The sequence below is a fragment of the Procambarus clarkii genome, chromosome 51 (assembly GCF_040958095.1).
Source record: "Procambarus clarkii isolate CNS0578487 chromosome 51, FALCON_Pclarkii_2.0, whole genome shotgun sequence".
Taxonomy (NCBI): domain Eukaryota; kingdom Metazoa; phylum Arthropoda; class Malacostraca; order Decapoda; family Cambaridae; genus Procambarus; species Procambarus clarkii.
This window is the reverse complement of record NC_091200.1, coordinates 7675561-7695934: the sequence shown is the minus strand read 5'-3', so window position 1 is coordinate 7695934 and position 20374 is coordinate 7675561. Positions and strand designations below refer to the sequence as shown.

Here is a 20374-nt window from a genome sequence, read left to right as displayed (position 1 = left end):
TGTGCCACTGAGGGCAACACACCAGACCCAGAGGCGGCCCCAAGCTCTTCCACATCCACCTCAAGCCAGCTCAAGGCAGCTCAGGGAGGGAGAAGAAATGCAGGGCTGAAGCCAGCAGGCCACGTGAATGCAAATCCTCAGCAATCAATGCAACCAAAAGAGAAGGAACCTGCACATGAAGCTGCATCAAACCCACATTCTGCGGAAGGGCAAGGGCGAACAAGCACGTATTGAGATGCTCAAATTTCCCCCCCCCTCCCCAGGAAAACTTGCAATGCCATCTGAGCCTCCCACCACTCAAACGCGCGGGATCGACAGAATGTATGTCACGCCTCCAAAGAGAAGAGAGGGCAGTCTACTAACCTGAACAACTCCAGAACTTCATAACTAAATCAGTTAGGACACAAAGATCCATACATGAAATAATGCGGATCCAACACGAAAGCATAATCCGGGTCATGCAGGAGATAGGTCGCAAGGGCTTCCTGCACCACATGGGATAGGACACGGGAAGCAGAAAACCTCTGAAAGGACAGAACCAAAGAACCGTCGGGATCACGGAACCAAACCCGAGGAAGGGTAGACGCCAAATCCAATTCGCACGAGGAGGGAGCAAAAGAGAACCCCACTCCTTGTAAAACCAAGCCCCACTCAGAGGGTACAAAAACCAAGGAGGAGTTCAACGGGGCCCAAGGCCCCCAAGTCAACCCCTCCCCGGGAACCTAACACCGAGGATCCGGGGCCGAGCCATCCTCCAAACCCCCCACCTCTAAAGAAAAGGCAGGAGCCGCCGAAAAAGCAGGAAAGAAGGAGGCCCACTGGTCAGACCCAGAAACTCCAGCTGGAGGACCAGGCTCGATTGCCTCTGCCTCCACCCGGGAAGGGGATTACCCCATGACCGCCCAAGTCTCAACTCCAACGAGACCCCTGACCCGATTCTGAAACCCTCAGATGTTTCGGAGTCGGAAGCAAGGGGGGAGGAACCAGACACACAACAGAAGGGAAAGGACAAGGAGAGGCGGACGGAACCAAAGTCGAAGCGACTCCCACCCTCAAGTCCGGGTCCCTAAAACCAAACCAAAACAGGGCAGTCTCAAGGCATCCGGGAAAGCAACCAACCTATCACGTTGCAGCAACATGACCCTAGCATGCAACACAGCTGCTGCCTGCACCCTCATATCATGATCAGTAGCTTTTCGTCTTCAGTGTGCTGAAATTTTAACCAGCAGCCTGTCATATTGTCAAGTGTGCCAGTGATGTTGGTGGACTGGAGATATCAAGGGATACAAGCCCAGAAATAATGTTAGCTAGTTATGATTCGATCACAGGACACGAAGAAAGATTTCCCAGGGCCAGTATATCTCGCGATACAAACAGGAGAGCATGATTACAGGGTGGTATAAGGAGTGCAGGGAGTTCAGAGAGTGTAGTATACATGTGAAAAGAATACAGTTGGTGTGATGAACACAGTTTGGTGGTTATATAATAATTATGCTGAAGAAATATTAACTCTTGAGACTTAATTGATGAAAACTCATCTGAAAAAATAAACAGACTTCATGCTCTCTACCCCACATGCGAGGACTGAAAACTGTGATAAGTCCCTAAGTGTACAAGATTCTTAGCTATTCTTTTGGCTGTCCCCCAAGAGAAAAGCCAATATACTGAAAGTGGCCTGGTGCCAGATTCACGAGAGCACTTACGCAAACACTTATGAACCTGTACATTTTTTCTCAATCTTTGGCAGCTTTGTTTCCAATTATTAAACACTTAATGAGTTCCGAAGCACCAGGAGGCTGTTTATAACAATAACAACAGTTGAAGGGGAAGTTTTCATGCTTGTAAACTGTTTAATAAATGTAACCAAAGCCGTCAAAGATTGAGGAAAGATGTACACGTTCGTAAGTGCTTGCGTAAGTGCTTTCGTGAATCTGACCCCTGGTCTCCATGATATAAAGATACATGTATAACAGCTTAGGGACCACCTAGCTAAGGAATGGGTAGCAAAGCACTCAACTCAAATCCAAAGTACATTCAGAGAACACAAAAAGGCCTTTCCCTGTACCAGTGCCTTAATTACAATCTCTGGCTAAGGTCATAAACATTTGAAGGTTTCAGCTTGCAAATAAATCAGAAATAGATCAAGTTTTAGAAAATTCTCAACCCTGATAGTCAGGATGCATGTGAAGATTAGTGGAAGTAGTGAGCCATACATAAGTGGGGCTGCAACCTGATGGAGGCGAGGTTAAGCAGATGTTTGGCCTGATTGGATAAAAGGCTGGGAAGCTTCCTGTTAGCAGTTATGCATGTGATGTCACTGGGACTCGAATAACTTGTGGATTATGAACAGACCACTTTTGAATATCTGCTTCCTTCATTGGGGTGAATTTTCATTTCTACTGACTTCAAGGCACCTAACATGGTCCTATTGGGTGTTTTAAGCCCCTGGGGCATAGGTATTGCACATTTTTGTAGCTTGACTGCCGAGAACATAACATAAAATGCAGGGAGTTAATATATCTCTTTCAGTGACAGAAAAATTTATATTCACTTTAAGTTTCCACTAAAAAGCAAGATTCAAAACATGCCAGGGATCTTACATTGTTAGAGATAACAATAGTTAACAATCCTTTATTGTCAGAGTTGATGGCAACATTAAGTGTGAGGGCTTGTAGGAGAACAATTGTTGAGTGCAGAGCAACATATGCAATTGCAACAAGTAGATGAAACAGAACACCAAAATGTTCCCTCTTCCTTCCTCTTGGTTCTGTTGCTGTCCAAAAGAGAGCATCCAGTGTGTCTTGCCCAAATGCTGACATAAGCCTGTAAACCATAAAAAAGAACATTATACAGTAATTTAACATTTTTGCAATGGAGTACTACATTTGAATATCTAGCAACCAAAAAACCAGCGTTGAATGTAATGAAACGCCATTTTCTGGGTGAGCCCCGGAGGCTCCCTGGAGCTTATCGGGCTAATGTATGTTATATTAGACCGGGACATTAGCTAAGGAGTTCAGACCTACTGTACTAGGGACCAGCGCCAGAACCTGGTCCCTTCAGAGAGGTTTCAGGGAGCAATGGCCCTGGAAAACCCCCTTGTGGTTGGGGTTTTCCTTATCGGCCATCGACCAGGGTTAGGCACCCAGAAAGGTAGGCATAACAAAACAAACCTCACATGGTAAAAAACTAAAACAAAAAACCGAACAGAGGTAGAAACTCCCTACAATCCCAAGGAAACAAGCAAACATCACACTTTACTGCCGCACCGATCGTCCAGGTTGCCAGGGAGCCTCCGGGGCTCACTCAGAAAATGGCGTTTCATTACATTCAACGCTGGTTTTCTGTGGGGAGCCCCTATGGCTCCCTGGAGCTTCATACCCAAAGAGAAGGAAAAGAAAGGGTTGACCCAGGAGGTGGCCGCCACAAACTCCGCAACACGAAGCCGAGACAACAGGCTGCAACCTGCGACCCAAGGCAACAAGAACGCACAGGAGCAGATGCGCATAAAGAATGGGTGGCCAACAACCTGTGCGATCCTCAAATCCCTGCGCCCAAAATGAGCCCTAGATGTCACCAACACAGCAGCAAAAGCTGCAAACATCCGAACAGCACGGGCACAAGGACAGACCGCAGGCTGGAAGACTTAAAAACTCTGCGGACGACCTGGGAGACCCGAGCCCTGAAACAGAGAAGAAGGGGAACCGGATCAACCCAAAGCGCATCCCCAGACACGGTACACAGGTAATGGTAAAAAGCACAACTGGACAACACAGGACGACCCCCCTGGCCGAACCAATCAAGCATCAATAACCCAAGAACCCTTCTGGAAAGCAGCCGTCTCGACCATCGCCAGGACGGAGAAAGGCTGCAAATGTACAAACCTACCACCAATACCAAAGAGCAGAAACCTGAACCGAAGGGGCTACCACAAACTGAGGAGAAGATAAGAAGGCACCCTGATCAAGGACCAGGGCGGTTCAGGCGACGCATGAGCAGGCCGGAGGGAAAAAAAACACGAGAAAACGTACAAAATGGGGCAGATATGACGTCCACCCCGCATGCAAGCCGGAGCAGCTCCGCCAGCGCCGCACAAAATGAGGCGACAGTAAGAAACATCAAATAACTGTAGTCCTGAAAACCCAAGAAAGGACAAGACAACCCGATGCGAAAGAGAAGACAACCTACAAAGAGCAAGAAAATGGCGAATAGAAACACCAGGAAACTTCATACTGTTGCCGAGACAAAACTTGCAGGTGGGTCACCATCAACAAAGCCACTTGATCACCATAGAGATGGTGATACACCCGCATCAAAAGACCAGAAGTGAAGAGCCAAGGAGAAGGCTGAACCAGCCACGTACTGGACTGATCCGACCTGCCAAAAGAGACGGAGCCACGGGAAACGCCCCGGGTTCGGACACCGATCAAGCAGCGTCTGAAAACAAAGCTGGCCGCTACCAAGGGTGGGGGTGGGGGGGTAGGGAAGAGCAGGGTGAACCACCCCCCAAAGGGAGGACTCGAGGACAAGGACTGAACCAAGATCAAAGTGACCAATGCCCCCAAGTCCGGGTCCCTAAAACCAAAACGGGGTAGCCCCGGGGCATTCGAACAGGCAACCAACCTAGCGCATTGCAATAACAAAAACCTAGCATGCAATGCGACAGCTGCTTGACCCCTAAAAACTTCCAAAAAAGAATGGGTAAACTGGAGAATGAGCGGGGAAACAAGTTTCGCACGAATCTGGGTCGAAGGTGTCACTGACCCAACAAGCAGCATGATGGAGGCAAAACAGATGATCGTCACCCTGAGACAAGGTCAACGAAGAACCTTCAAACTCGCACAAAACGAGAGGAGACTCGAAAGACATATCTATAGTTTACCCCGTGCCACAACGGGGGTTTCCAGGGCCTGCAAGGGTATGAGTCCATACGGGAAGCCCAAGCACTGGTATTGCAAAGCCAGTTGATCCCCGTCAATACTGGGCAAACTGATCCCTGTGCAACCTGTTGGGTCGGTGACACCTGTGCAACCTCGGGGGCCTAGGAGATGACTACCAAACAGAACCTAGGTGTACCTAATCGGAAGTTAAGCAGCCCTCCACTAGGGAGAAAAGAACTTGAAAACAAAACCCTAAAAACATACCACAACAAGAGAAGGCCAGAGAGAGACATGGCCATCATTAGGTATACAAGCTGCGCAGCATCATGCGCCCCAACAACAACACTCGCTCATTATCCAGGGCCAAACAAAAGCACCAAGACCCCCAGCAGACCCCCAAGGGCGAGGTCAATGCCAAGCGACAGCAACCCCTACAAGAGTGAGAACCCAAAAATACCCAGGGAGGGTAACCTTGAGACCCAAGAGAAAGTACATACAGGAAGCCCAGGGAAAAGAACCCCAAAGCGCATGCAGTCCGAAGCACAGCTAACTTCTGGCCACTGCCCAACACACAGCAGGTACAACCGCAAAGGCAAAATCCTGACAGGAAATTGAGGCCAGAGGAGATGTCAGCTCCAGCTAGCTTCAGTCGATGAATTGGTGGGCGTGCAGCCGGCTCAGGGGGCCATGTCAATCAAACGTCATCAAACCATGAAATGTCAGTTTGATGACGTTTTGCTTGTTGCATTGTTTTTCTTTGGGGGAAGTTCTTGGGCTCTGTTCGGTCTTGGGTTGCAATTTTCTACCGGTTGCGGTTTGTTTTGGGATGCCTACCTTTTCAGGTGCCTAACCCCCGGTCGATGGCAGACGTGAATATACTCTCAAAAGTGGAGTTTTCGTAAGTCATTGCTCCCTGAGCCTCTCTGAGGGAGCCAGATTCTGGCTCATGGTTTCCAGTAGGCAGAACTCCATGTGATTGAAGCCCCAGACTAATAGCATATATATCAGTCCAATAGCTCCAGGGAGCCGACAGGGCTCCAGGAGCCCCATCGTAACTGTGGAGTCCCCACAGAAGATATTAGGAAGTTTTCTTTTGCAAACAGAGTGGTAGACGGTTGGAACAAGTTAAGTGAGGTGGTTTTGGTGGAGGCCAAAACCGGCAGTAGTTTCAAAGCGTTATACAACAAAGAGTAGTGGGAGGACGGGACACCATAAGCATAGCTCTCATCCTGTAACTACACTTAGGTCATTACACTTAGGTAATGTACACACACACACACACACATCAGAATGTTCCCAAAGCTTAGAATAATGGATTTCAAGAGTAGATAGGTATACCTGCAATATACAATTTGTCACATCTGGGAACATGTTGTCCTGGAGCATGCTCTGCATCAGAAGGGTGCTTTTTATTTCTTGATCTGGCCAATAAATTTGTCTGCCTTCAGACTGCTTTTCCTTATGAATGAGTCGTCTGCCTTCAGACTCCTTTTCCTTATGAATGAGTTGTCTGCCTTCAGACTCCTTTTCCTTATGAATGAGTCATCTGCCTTTTGATACAGTCCTTTGTTCATTGAGGTGAAATTTGTACATCTTGGTGTTTAGTATACTTTATGTCCTTAACCCTTGGGCCACTAAGAGTCAATGGTTTCAACACCCACAGGCGCAACAAAAAATATCCAAAAAATTCTTTCGTCTTATAAGTGTTCATTTGTGTTCCCTGATCACGGAAAAAAATAACAAAAAAATCGCAGGTGGCATATTTTAGCTGCAATAGAGTAGGGAAGTCTGGCAAAAAAACCAGCGTTGAATGTAATGAAACGCCATTTTCTGGGTGAGACCTGGAGGCTCCCCGGAGTTATACTGGGCTGATGTGTATATATTAGACCGTGACAACAGTCTGGGGAGCAAACTGGGGAGCAGTTCGAATGGAGCCAGATCGTTGCTCCTCGAGCGACCCGAATCCTCTAACGCGAATTCCACACCGCCACAAACTCCCGCGTCGTGCTGTGAGCTCGACGGAAGGACGGACCCCACTGACCCTGGCCGGCCTGGTGAGCATTTGTCACAAAACCCCAGCCAAGAGACGAGGCATCCGTGAACACATCGAGCAAGGGCTCGGGAAGGCGCCACGGCACAAAACCCAAAAAAACCCGCAGAGGAAGCCGAGGACGCAGCAGAGGAAGCCGGTGACGCAGCAGCCGACGCAAGGCTTCCAGGATCCGAACTCATTGCTCACAAAAGCGGCGGAAGGGATGACCCTGCAGAAACCAGAACATCCGCCGAAGCCAGATCCGACCCAATGGGTAGACCATTACGGCGAAGTTCAGGCTCCAGCACAACTGCTCAACAGCCGACGTATGACCCGGGTGCCCTCCAAAAACAGCCGGAGGCGGGATCACAGCCGTAACAGCATCGCAAGAGCGAGAGACAAGGAAGCGGTCCGATAGTCCTGTACAAGATCCAGCCAAGTTCGAACCTGAGAGGGAACCAAATGGAATTTCCTCCAGTTCACCAAGAACCCGAACCCAGCAATCTGGGAAACAACCAAATCTCTGGCGAGCAGACACGTGAACTGGCTGGGAGCCCACATCAGCCAGTTGTCGAGGTAAGCCAAAACCTGAACCCCTAACAGACGCAACCAGGCCACCACGACCCGGGTAATGCGAGTGAACACTCAAGGTGCCAGATTCAAGCCAAATGGAAGGCAATGAAAGCGGTAAGCTTGTCGCCCCACAACAAAACCGAGCCAGTCCCTAAACCCCGGATGAATTGGGACATTCCAATACGCGTCCCGGAGGTCCAGAGACACCATCCAGGCCCCCAGCGCCAAAAGCAGCCGGACCTGAGACAGAGTAGTCATCCGAAAAGAGGGGCAAAAGACCCAGGGATTCAGACGAGACAAGTCCAGTATAAATCGCAGATCCGCACAGTCCCGTTTCGGAACTAGTAACAGGCAGGAAACCAACCTAAGGGATGTTGTCGTCTCGACCACACCCAAGCGAACCCACTTCCGGATGACCTGACAAAGCACAGGAGAAGAGGCCTGCCTACCAGCCCCGACTCCTCCCCGAAGGAGGAGGAGCGACGCAACGCCACCGCAGGCCAGAGGAAACGACCAGAAATGCTCATGAATCGTGGGACCAGGCGAGAGCAAATAGTGCGAGCCTCCCCCCTATCGCCCCGCAAAAGGGCCGGCGACCCCTACGAGAGCCCGACCGACACTCAGAGCGATCACTGAGCCGACCAGATGCTGACGACTCCAGAGGAGGTGCCGGCCCCGAATCTGGCACTACTGGCTTACGACGATCGAAGTAACCCCGGGACCTGGCACGACACTTCCGGGCCGGACCACGGTGCCCTCCCTCCCCCCCGGAGAACCAACAAGTCCGACATAGGCCGGCAACTAGACGAAGCCGCTTGCAGAATATGCACCACTGCAGATTTCTGCAAACAGCAATGGACAAAAAGGGGAAGAATATCTAAGAGCCAGGGCCCAAGCCGATTCCAATGAGTGGACGAGCACCGCCTGACGGCATGCGAGACGAGAAGCAAAGAACAGGGACACCGCCTTCCTCAGAATCGGCACAAACAACTTTTAACAAGGCAGCTGATGACCGAGCCACCGAAGCAAACACACCGGACAAAGGCCCAGATCCCAGTTCCTGCGCATCCTCGCCAAGCCAGTCCAAAGACAGCTCCAGCAGAGAAAAGAAACGCAAGACCGAAGCCAAATGCCCATGGGCAAACAAATCCTCGGCCACCAGGGATGCTGAAAGGGAGGGAAGCTGCACGTGAAGCTGAATCTGACCAACATCACAAGGAAGTACGGGGGCGAACAAGCACGCATTGAGGTGCTCAAATTTGCCCCCCAGATAAACCTGAACAACCGTAGACACTTCCCGCCATCAAGTGCACGGGTCCGACAGAATAAGTGCCACGCCCCCAATGAAAACAAAGGGCAGTCCGCCAGCCAAGAAGACTCCAGCACCTCGTAACGCATCCAGAAGGAAAACGAGGAGCCAAACTCGAAAGAAGGATCCATTGCCGAGGAGTAATCTGGTCTCGCAAGAGGTAAGCCACAAGGGCTTCCAGCGCCACCTTTGACGTGATGCGGGAAGCCGAAAACCTCTGGAAGGAGGGAACCGAGGAACCCAAGGGAACCCGGAACTGAACCCGGGGAGGAGTCACACCCATATCAAACTCGTACAGCGAGGGAGGGATAGGAAAACCTCTCCCTCTGTAACAACAAGCCCCGTGCTGAGGGTACCAACACCCAAGCGGGGTCAAACAGGGCCCAAGCACCCCAAGTCAACTCCTCCCCAGCCCCGGGAACCTCGACGTCAGGACCCGGGGCCGAGCTGTCCTCCAAACCCTCTGCCTCTGGAGAAAAGGCAGAGTCCACCGGAAAAGCCGGGATGAAGGGGGCCCGCTGGCACGGCCCAAGGGCTCCAGCAGGAGGAACAGGCTCAAATGCCTCCACCGCCGATCCGGAAGAGCATTCCCCAAAGCCGCCCGAGACTCACCACCAGGCAAACCTTGCCCCGGCTCTGAAACCCTCAGACGTTTGGGAGCCGGAAGCAGGGGGAGGGGAGGAGCAGGATGAACCACAACAGGGGAAGGACTAAGGGGAGCAAATGAAACCAAAGTCAAGGAGACTAACACCCCAAGTCCGGGTCCCTATAACCAAAGTGGGGCAGCTGCGGGGCATCCGGAAAGGCAACCAACCTTGTGCGTTGCAGCAACCTAAACCTTGCATGCAATGCAGAAGCTGCTTGCACCCTAATAACAATCTCAGTGGACTGGGTGAATTGGGGGTATAAACAAGGAACACCACTCGAAGGACTTCGGGTCAAAGGTGTCATTGACCCAACAAGCAGCATGGCGAAGACAAAGACGGTGAGTGTCACCCTGAGTCAAGGGGGCAGAGCAACCTTCAAACTCGCACAAAGCGAGGTGGAACTCTGGGATTTCTTCCATTGGACCACTGAGCCCCCAAGGGGGTTTCCAGAGCCCTTAGGCTAACTGCTAAGGGAAGCCCAGGCGAGGTACTGCTAACCGGTTATCCCATAGCTACCAAGCAAACAAACTAAAAGCTGAACTCCTGCGATGTGTACAAGCACGGGGACCTAGTGGAGGGCCACCAAAATCATATAAGTGGTCCTACCGCCACACCTGGCAGACCCCCGCCGGGCAAAACAAAACAAAATAAAAGAAAAACCCTGCAAAAGCACAACGTCTCCAAGTGAACAGAACCGGTCACTATGCGTATATCACACAGCTGCACAGTACCTCACACCCCTGCCAGCGACAAAACTACCTCCTACACAAGGGAAAATAGGAGCAAGAACCACCCCAGCAGAACCCCCAATGGCGGGCAATCACCACACAGCAACAGCACCACACGGAGGTAGTTCCCGAACAGTTCTGAGAAGATAACCCTGAAGCCGCAAGGGCAGTACTTACTGGACACCTAGGGAAGGCGGCCCTAGGTGCATGCAGCCCCAGTACTCTTGTATTACTTCTGGCTCGCATGATACCAAAAATGAACCCCGCCACCGCACTGCAGCACTGCTCAAAAGATGGAGCCAGAGTCGATCGACCGTTCGCCCTCACAACAGCCTGTGAACTGAGAAGAGTTGCTGTTGCGGAGGTCTGGGACCCCTCCGTTCCCCTCCCGGGGAGGGGGGGGATTGCGCAGACGGATGCACAGCGTTTGTGGTGACATCATACTGGTTTCCTTGGTTTTGATTGGAGAGTTCTGTTGCTAGTTCGGCTTTCGGTTTGCAATTAATCAGCAGTAGTTTGTTTTGGAATTCCTACCTTTCTGGGTGCCTGACTTGGTAGATGGCAGGCAAAGACGACTTCCAATTACACGGGGGTGTCTTTAGGCCATTGCTCCTCATGCCTCTCTTGAGGGGGCCAGGTTCTGGCTCTGGTTCCTGGTAAGCGTAGAACTCCTTCGATTGACTGTTGCCATGGTCTAATATATACACATCAGCCCGGTATAGCTCCGAGGAGCCGAAGGGGCTCTCTACAGAAAGGGACGTTGACAGAACAGTCGCCAGACGAGGTTTACTCCGCCCGAGTTTTCAGGCGGCAGTTGCCACAAAGAAATTATTACCTAATTATTTAATGTTTCTGATTGATTTTTTCTCTTTTTTTCAGTAATATTATTCAATAGTGTGTATTGTGATATATTTATATAATAAATATTTCGTTTCTCGTTTCTAAATACTCGTTTCTGCCCGAAACGCTGCTCGTGCTAGTGGCTTTACAAGACTGTAATTACCATATTTGTATCCTCACATTCCTTATGTACATTCTTGTATATGCATAAATAAATAAATAAATAAATAAATAAAAAATGTGAACCATCGCTGTACTCAAAATTATAGTGTGCATATTAGTGATTCAATTATTATGTTCATAAAACAATATGAACAAAGGATCCCTCCAAACCCTCCAAAGGATACCTGATCAACCAGGCTGTGACTCATACGTCAGGCTGCAAGCAGCCGCGTCCAACAGCCTGGTTGATCAGTCCGGCAACCAGGAGGCCTGGTCGACGACCGGGCCGCGGGGACGCTAAGCCCCGGAAGCACCTCAAGGTAACCTCAAGGTATAAACAAATAGTTTTGCTGTTATTACACTATATACACAGGTTATATATAAGTATCTGCATGTTTTGCTCATCATAACGAACTACTAAGTTGGTATTGTAAGTCAAAATGCAACGAGGAGTAACCGCCACACACCAGCCAGCCACTCGCTGCCACTGCCTCTCTCAACTACACCTCACTCGCCTTCATTCTCATCCCACTATACTGTATTTGCCTTTATTCACTATACACAAATGTTATATATAAGCATTTACATGTTTTGTTCACCATAACTACATCTAAGCTTGTATGGTGAGTAAAGGCACAAAGACGTAGCTACTCTTTTGAAAAAGAGATTGCAGACAAATGTAAAACAGAACCAGGTCTATTCTATAAATTCATAAACAACAAATTGCAGGTAAAGGATGATATACAGAGGTTGAAAATGGGAAATAGATTCACGGAAAATGAAAAGGAAATGTGTGAAACATTAAACGAAAAGTTTCAAAGTGTTTGTACAAAATGAAATCTTCAGGGAACCAGATACAATAAGAATTCCAGAGAACAACATAGAGCACATAGAGGTGTCTAGAGACGAAGTGGAAAAAATGCTCAAGGAGCAAAATAAGAACAAGGCAATTGGTCCAGATGGAGTTTCACCATGGGTTCTGAGAGAATGTGCACCTGAGCTCAGCATTCCACTTCAACTGATTTTTCAGGCATCCCTGTTTACAGGAGTTGTAGCTGATGTGTGGAAAAAGGCTAACATAGTTCCAATCTACAAAAGTGGAAGCAGGGAAGACCCCCTTAATTATAGACTGGTATCATTGACAAGTGTAATAGTCAAAATATTGGAAAAAATAATTAAAACTAAATGGGTAGAACACCTGGAGAGAAATGATATAATATCAGACAGACAGTATGGTTTTTGATCTGAAAGATCCTGTGTATCGAATTTACTCAGTTTCTATGATCGAGCAACAGAGATATTACAGGAAAGAGATGGTTGGGTTGACTGCATCTATCTGGACCTAAAAAAGGCTTTTGACAGAGTTCCACATAAGAGGTTGTTCTGGAAACTGGAAAATATTGGAGGGGTGACAGGTACACTTCTAACATGGATGAAAAATTTTCTGACTGATAGAAAAATGAGGGCAGTGATCAGAGGCAATGTATCGGAATGGAGAAATGTCATAAGTGGAGTACCACAGGGTTCAGTTCTTGCACCAGTGATGTTTATTGTCTACATAAATGATCTACCAGTTGGTATACAGAATTATATGAACATGTTTGCTGATGATGCAAAGATAATAGGAAGGATAAGAAATTTAGATGATTGTCATGCCCTTCAAGATGACCTGGACAAAATAAGTCTTCATGCTAGACAAGTCTGCATGACTTGTCTAGCATGTAGAGGGTGGCCATTATGCTCTTTGGGCACCTACAAGCTTAGGTGCACAGTTAAGGTGCATACAACATGTAGATACTTGTATATAATGTGTGTATATAGTGTAATAACACTACAAACAGTATTGTTGGGGAGAAATTTTAGTGCGTGTGACCTTGAATGAGTGAGGGAGGCAGCCGCCAGCTAACTGTGTGTAGCAACGTCTCAGTGCCTGAACTAACTATATGAGCTTAGTTGTACAGTTGTGGTGAACAAAACATATAGATACTTGTATATAACGTCTGTATATAGTGTAATAACACCACAAATGGTATTGTTAGGGGAGAAATTTTAATGCGTGTGACCTTGAATGAGTGAGGGAGGTAGCTGCCAGCTGACTTTGTGTAGCGACGTCTCTTAGTGCCTGAACTCAGTTGCGGTGAACAAAACATGTAGGTACTTATATATAACTTCTGTATATAGTGAATAAAATAAAAAAACAGGATGGTGGGAGGAGAAAGTGGGCGAGAGAGGCGTTGTTGAGAGAGTGGCAACGAGTGGCTGGCTGGTGTGTGGCGGTCACTCCTCGTTGCTTTTCGACTCATAATACCAACTGAGTGGTTCGTTATGGTGAACAAAACATGCAGATACTTATAAATAACCTGTGTATAGAGTGTAATACCAGCAAAACTATTTGTTTATTGTTGTATGAACATAATAATTGAATCACTAATATGCACACCATACTTTTGAGTATTGCGATGATTCACTCCTTTTATTATATAAATCTATCACACTACACACTATTGAATAATATTACTGCAAAAAAATTAAGAAAAAATCAATCAGAAACATTGAAATAATTAGGTAATAATATCTTTGTTGCAACTCCCACCTGTCATCTCGGGTGACGCTGACTTTCTTCTGACGACCGCTCTGTTAACGCCCACATTTTGCCAGGCTTCCTCGGTCTATCGTGGCCAAAATATGCCACCTACGAATTTTTTTTTCCGTGCTCAGGGAACACAAATTAACATTTTTAGAAGATGAAATAATTTTTTAGAATTTTTTTTTTCTTGCACACAGAGGTGTAAATCTCCTCAGGACCCTTTAGCAGCGGAAGGGTTAACGCATATATTTCTATTCCAAGTTTCTGTTTTCTTAATATTAAGACAAAGACAATATAAACTGTCACCACAACATTATAGCTTACCTGTCTGCAATCTCCAGCATATTGAAGAACAAGTATAACTTTATTGTTGACTGTGTTTTGATAATGTGGTAGCAGACAGAAGTGTCGATGTAGCCCATCAAATAGCAACATACTAATACCATTACTCCTTTCAACAAGTCTACAATTTCTGCAGGTTTAAGAATTCTTCTGTTTTTGCTGAAGTATAATCTGTTTAGGAAATTTCCAGAAATAGACAATGTATAAAATTTACATATCACTGATTTTATTCATAATTTTTTGCTGATACGTATAAAGATTGGCAAGCAAAATAAGAAGATATATAATACTGTACTTTGAGGCAAATTTTAGAACTAGCTACATCATTATATGAAGAAAAAACAGTATACAGTATTTAAAATATCCTTGTTTTATAATATTAGTACATTTACTCTACAGTAAGTATACCAGTTTTACAGTAACCAATAAAATACATACCCTAATAACTTTCTGATAGGACGTGTCAAGAGGGACCATATGGCGAGGGCAAATCTTATTGGTAAAAAGGTGAAGACAAAAAAGAAGGAGTCAGCACACTGGAAGAACCCATAGGCAACAAACTTCTCAATCTGAAATAAGAAATTAGATTATTCCCTTGTTATAAAAGTAACTACTGTTAACTCAGTACTACAGTACTACAAATAAATATATGCACAGAGGCACAAGCAGTCTTTCTCACTTAGAAACTGCTGCAAGTGGAGTACCCCAGAGTTCTGTTCTGGTCCCTCTTTTGTTTAACATACTGAATGTATGAACGATTTAGACACAGAATTGAATAATAACATTTGCAAATTTACAGATACAAAAATAGGGCAGGAAATAAATTCAGAAGGCACAAAATCTCTATAATGCAATTTTGAAAACTTCTATTTCTACCGTGGAAGGTAAATGTGCATAAAAACAATACTGAAAGGTCTGGCTGATACTCTACTCAACACGAATACATACTGAAAAAATAGGCTGATACCACTATGTCAGCACAGCTTCAGCTGTGATGATATAACCTTGTGTCCTTCTCTCATTCATTGTCGATGGTTTTAGTTCCCTTCATCTATCCTCACAGTAAATCTCTTATCTGTTATACCTGTCTATCTGTCTTGTAGCAAATCATTGTATCTTCTCGATTATCTTTTTGTGCTCTACCCGGTGTTGGTTCCTTGTTGGAGCTACATATTCACTATTTCAAAGTTTATAGTGTGATAAATAAGTGTCATTTAATAAATTTCCAAGTTTGCTTCTATTGACCCAAAAAGAACATGCACAAATCTAGGTTACCACCTATCACCTCAATCCCAAACATTCAATGACAAAAATTATTGCTGAAGATCAGTATTTATTCTGTGCTACATGGGTCTTGGGCAAGAAAACCTCAACTTTGTCCAGAATGGACAAATGTGAATACTAGATGTTCCCTGCATATATAGAATTTGGAAAAGCAAATGCTGTAAATAAAGAGATCGTAAAATGTGAGTCACAGAATGTTATACAGTATTGTCATTTCCATAAACAATTGCATGATGTCATTATTGCAACGTTCATTAAAATATCTGAACCAGATAACTGTATATCCCATTCCAAATTTCAAAAAAATTAATTCTATCCATTCCTCAAAATTTTTAAAGTATAACTAGTCATACATTCAGTACGCTTACCTCCCGAGGAATCTTAAAGAAAGTGTAAACTTTCTCTCTGCGAGCAGTGTATCTCTCTTCATCATTTTCAAGCAAGTAACCCCGACGCAGTTCTGACTTGATATAGTCTCTAAAAGACAATCCTGAAATTTTGGAAACAACTGAATGAAATAGCTTCACTTATGATTAATAGAAGACCAATTCATCATCATTAGAATCTCTTGCCTGGTGAAAGTGATGTGCACTGAATCAACATTTTAAATAACTTAAAAAATATTTTTATTACAATATAAAAACATATGTTAATGTATGATAATTATAGTACAATATTTGTTAAATATTTTTAATCTCCTATGGAAACATAGGAGACTGGTAAGCTGTAATGGGCCTATTGGCTCATAATTCTTATTATTATTGACTTATTATTATTATAAATGAGGTGCTTCACCTTCACCTCATCTACAGTTATATATCTGGCAGCACAAAATCTTGTAACCCTACAAACTCTGCCTTTTATAATGTCGACAAGGGTCAATGAAATGCATCTCTTAGTGTCAAGCCTTAACCCTTGTGTTGCTAATGGATATTTGCCCCTTGTCACCCATAGGCACATAACAAAAAAAAATATATATTTTTTTCCTAACCTGTTAATTTGTGTTCCCTTACCACAAGAAAAAAAAACAGCATTGAATGTAATGAAACGCCATTTTCTGGGTGAGCCCCGGAGGCTCCCTGGAGCTTATTGGGCTAATGTATGTTATATTAGACCGGGACATTAGCTAAGAAGTTCAGACCTACCAGAGACCAGCGCCAGAACTTGGCCCCTTCAGAGAGGTTTCAGGGAGCAATGGCCCTGGAAAACCCCCCTTGTGGTTGGGGTTTTCCTTATCTGCCATCGACCGGGGTTAGACACACAGAAAAATAGGCAATACAAAACAGACCCCACCTAGTAAAAAAATAAAACAAAAAAATGAACAGAGAGGTAGAAACTCCCTACAATCCCAAGGAAACAAGCAAACATCACACTTTACTGCTGCGCCGATCGTCCGTGCAGCCCTCCCCGTCCCAATAGGGGGAGGGGGGAGCCTCGGACCTACTGCGCCAGCTGCTTAGCTTTAGTTCAGAAGCTAAGCTTCAACCAACGCGAAAAAACCGCCAACCGGTGGGAGGGAGGGTTGCCCGGGAGCCTCCAGGGCTCACCCAGAAAATGGCGTTTCATTACATTCAACGCTGGTTTTCTGTGGGGAGCCCCCTACGGCTCCCTGGAGCTTCATACCCAAAGAGAAGGAAAAGAAAGGGCTAACCCGGGAGGCGGCTGCCACAAACTCCGCAACGCGAAGCTGAGATAACAGGCTGCAACCTGCGACCCAAGGCAACAAGAATGCACAGGAGCAGATGCGCATAAAGAATGGGCAGCCAAGAACCTGTGTGACCCTCAAATCCCAGCGCCCGAAATGAGCCTTAGACGTCACCAAAACAGCAGCAAAAGCTGCAAACGTCCGAACAGCATGGGCGCAAGGACAGACCGCAGGCTGGAAGACTGAAAAACTCTGCGGACAACCTGGGAGACCTGAGCCCTGAAACAGGGAACGAGGGGAACCGGATCAACCCAAAGCGCATCCCCAGACACGGTACGCAGGTAACGGCAAAAACGCAACCGGACAACACAGGACGCACTCCCGGCCAAACCAATCAAGCTTCAATAACCCAAGAACCCCCTCTGGAAAGCAGCCGTCTGGACTGTCGCCAGGACGGAGAAAGGCTACAAACGTACAAACCTACCACCAGTACCAAAGAGCAGAAACCTGAAAAGAAGGGGCTACCACAAACTGAGGAGAAGATAAAAAGGCTCCAATTGTGAATTGTGTGTAGTTCTTATCCATGTCAGAGTCATAAAAATCACTTTCCTCACCATCAGAAAATAATTCACTAGTTATTTGCTCTTGAGTACGTGATTGCGTGGTGCACGCTTGGGAGGCCGTGCTTTCTCCATACCTGCTTGATGGGGTTCTGGGAGTTCTTCTACTCTCTGGCCCGAGGCCAGGCTTGACTTGTGAGAGCTTGGTCCACCAGGCTGTTGCTTGGAGCAGCCCGCAGGCCCACATACCCACCACAGCCTAGTTGGTCCAGAACTTTTTTTTAGAAAACAGTCTAATTTTCTATTGAAGATGTCCACGGTTGTTCCGGCAATATTTCTTATAATCGCTGGGAGGACGTTGAACAACCGCGGACCTCTGATGTTTATACAGTGTTCTCTGATTGTGCCTATGGCACCTCTGCTCTTCACTGGTTCTATTCTGCATTTTCTTCCATATCGTTCACTCCAGTACGTTGTTATTTTACTGCGTAGATTGGGGACCTGGCCTTCCAGTATTTTCCATGTGTATATTATTTGGTATCTCTATTGCCTCCTTTCTAATGAGTACATCTGGAGAGCTTTTAGATGATCCCAATAATTTAGGTGCTTTAACGCGTCTATGCGTACCGTATATGTTCTCTGTATTCCCTCTATTTCAGCAATCTCTCCTGCTCTGAAGGGGGAAGTGAGTACTGAGCAGCACAGTACTCGAGATGGGACAACACAAGTGACTTGAAAAGTACAACCATCGTGATGGGATCCCTGGATTTGAAAGTTCTCAAATCCATCCTATCATTTTTCTGGCTGACACAATATTTGCTTGGTTATGCTCCCTAAACGTTAGATCGTCAGACATCATTTTTCCCAAATCCTTGACATGCTGTTTACTTATTATGGGCAGATTTGATTGTATTTTGTACCCTGTATTATGTTCAGGTCCTCATTTTTGCCGTACCCGAGTACCTGGAATTTATCACTGTTAAACTTCATGTTATTTTTTGCTGCCCAATCGAAACCTTTGTTGATATCTGGTTGTAATTTATCCATGTCTTCAGCAGAGGTAATTTACATGCTGAGTTTTGGGTCATCTGCAAAGGATGACATGAAGCTGTGACTTGTATTTTTATCTATATCTGATATGAGAATAAGGAACAGCAGTGGTGCAAGGACTGTACCTTGAGATACAGAGCTTTTAACTGCACTTGGACTTGATTTGATTTGATTGACTGTTACTCTTTGTGTTCTGTTCAACAGGAAATTGAGTATCCAGCATCCTACTTTACCAGTTATTCCCATTGACCTCATTTTGTGTGCAATCACTCCATGATCACACTTGTCGAAAACCTTTGCAAAGTTTGTGTATACTACATCTGCATTTTGCTTTTCTTCTAGAGCTTCTGTGATTTTGTCATAGTGGTTGAGTAACTGTGACAGACAGGATCTTCCCGCTCTAAATCCATGTTGTCCTGGGTTGTGTAACTCATTATTTTCCATGAAACTAGAAATTTGATTCCTAATCACTCTTTCAAAAACTTTTATTATGTGTGAAGTTAGTGCAACTGGTCTATAATTTTTTGCCAAGACTTTACTCCCCCATTGTGCAAAAGAGCTATATCTGCAGATTTAAGTGCTGCTGATATCTCCCCTGTATCCAGGCTCTTTCTCCATATTACACTGAGTGCTCGCGCTACTGGTACTTTGCATTTCTTTATGAATATTGAATTCCATGAGTCAGGCCCAGGAGCTGAGTGCATGGGCATATTGTCAATTTCTCTTTCAAAGTTTTTCGAGTTCATGTTAATATCCGTTATATTATCTGCAGCTTGAATGTCATTCATAAAGAGGCTGTCTGGGTCATCAACTTTCATGTTGTTTATTGGTGTGCTAAACATAGCCTCATATTGGCTTCTTAGAATTTCACTAATTTCTTTGTTGTTCTCTGTGCACGTACATTCAATTGTAATTAAAGGTCCAATACTGATGGAGGTTTTTGATTTTGATTTTGCATATGTGAAAAATATTTTGGATTTTTCTTTATCTCTTGTATAGCCTTCTGTTCCAATTCCATTTCCTCAGCCTCGTAAGATCGCTTCAACCTTTGTTCTATTTCTTCGATCTCCCTGTTTAGGTTTATTTTCCTCGCTTGTGATAATCGTGCCTGCCGATTTAATCGTGCCATTTCCGTTATTTTTTTCCTTCTCCTGTACAGTCGTTTGCATTCTCTTTCTAGAGTGGTCTTCTTTCTGACCCTCCTCACAGGCACGTGCTTCAAGCAGACCTTGTATGCTTCAGCTGTCAGTTGATCTTCTTATTGTTGAAATTGAATTGATTGAATATTCCTTCTCGCTTGTTGGGTCTCTTAGACCTACTACCGTTATTTATGCTGGTTCGCACTTCAATGAGCTTATGGTCTGAGTATGTAGTATCAGAGATTGTAATGTCTGATCAGTTCATCATTGTTTGTGAATAGCAAGTCTAGTGTGTTTTCATTCCTTGTTGGGTCTGTGATATGTTGATTGAGCGAGAATTTGTCACAGAATCTCAAAAGTTCTTTGACCTGTGGTTGGTTATTTCCCGGGTCATTCCCTGCTATGATATTTGTGTTTACCATTCTCCATCTTAGACTTGGTAAAGTGAAATCTCCAAGGAAGATAATATCTGGTGCTGGGTTCGCTAGATTATCAAGGATGTTCTCTATTTTGTGCATCTGCTGTGAATTCCTCAACCGTTGTATCTGGCGGTTTATATATTAGAATAATAATTAGGTTTATTTTTCTACCTTAAT

At 45.5% G+C, this 20374-nt stretch overlaps 1 protein-coding gene across 1 annotated transcript in view; it reads right to left on the bottom strand.

Moving 5' to 3' along the window:
- The window catches only part of LOC123774616 (transmembrane anterior posterior transformation protein 1 homolog), a 50888-nt gene that overhangs the window by 24940 nt on the left and 5574 nt on the right, over positions 1 to 20374 (bottom strand). Inside the window, exons 2-5 of the mRNA XM_045769088.2 lie at positions 15753 to 15874; positions 14539 to 14669; positions 14083 to 14271; positions 2601 to 2823 (exon numbers count right to left, since the gene is read on the bottom strand). Coding sequence (XP_045625044.2) covers positions 2601 to 2823; positions 14083 to 14271; positions 14539 to 14669; positions 15753 to 15874 — 665 coding nt within the window. The remainder of the gene's footprint in view (positions 1 to 2600; positions 2824 to 14082; positions 14272 to 14538; positions 14670 to 15752; positions 15875 to 20374) is intronic.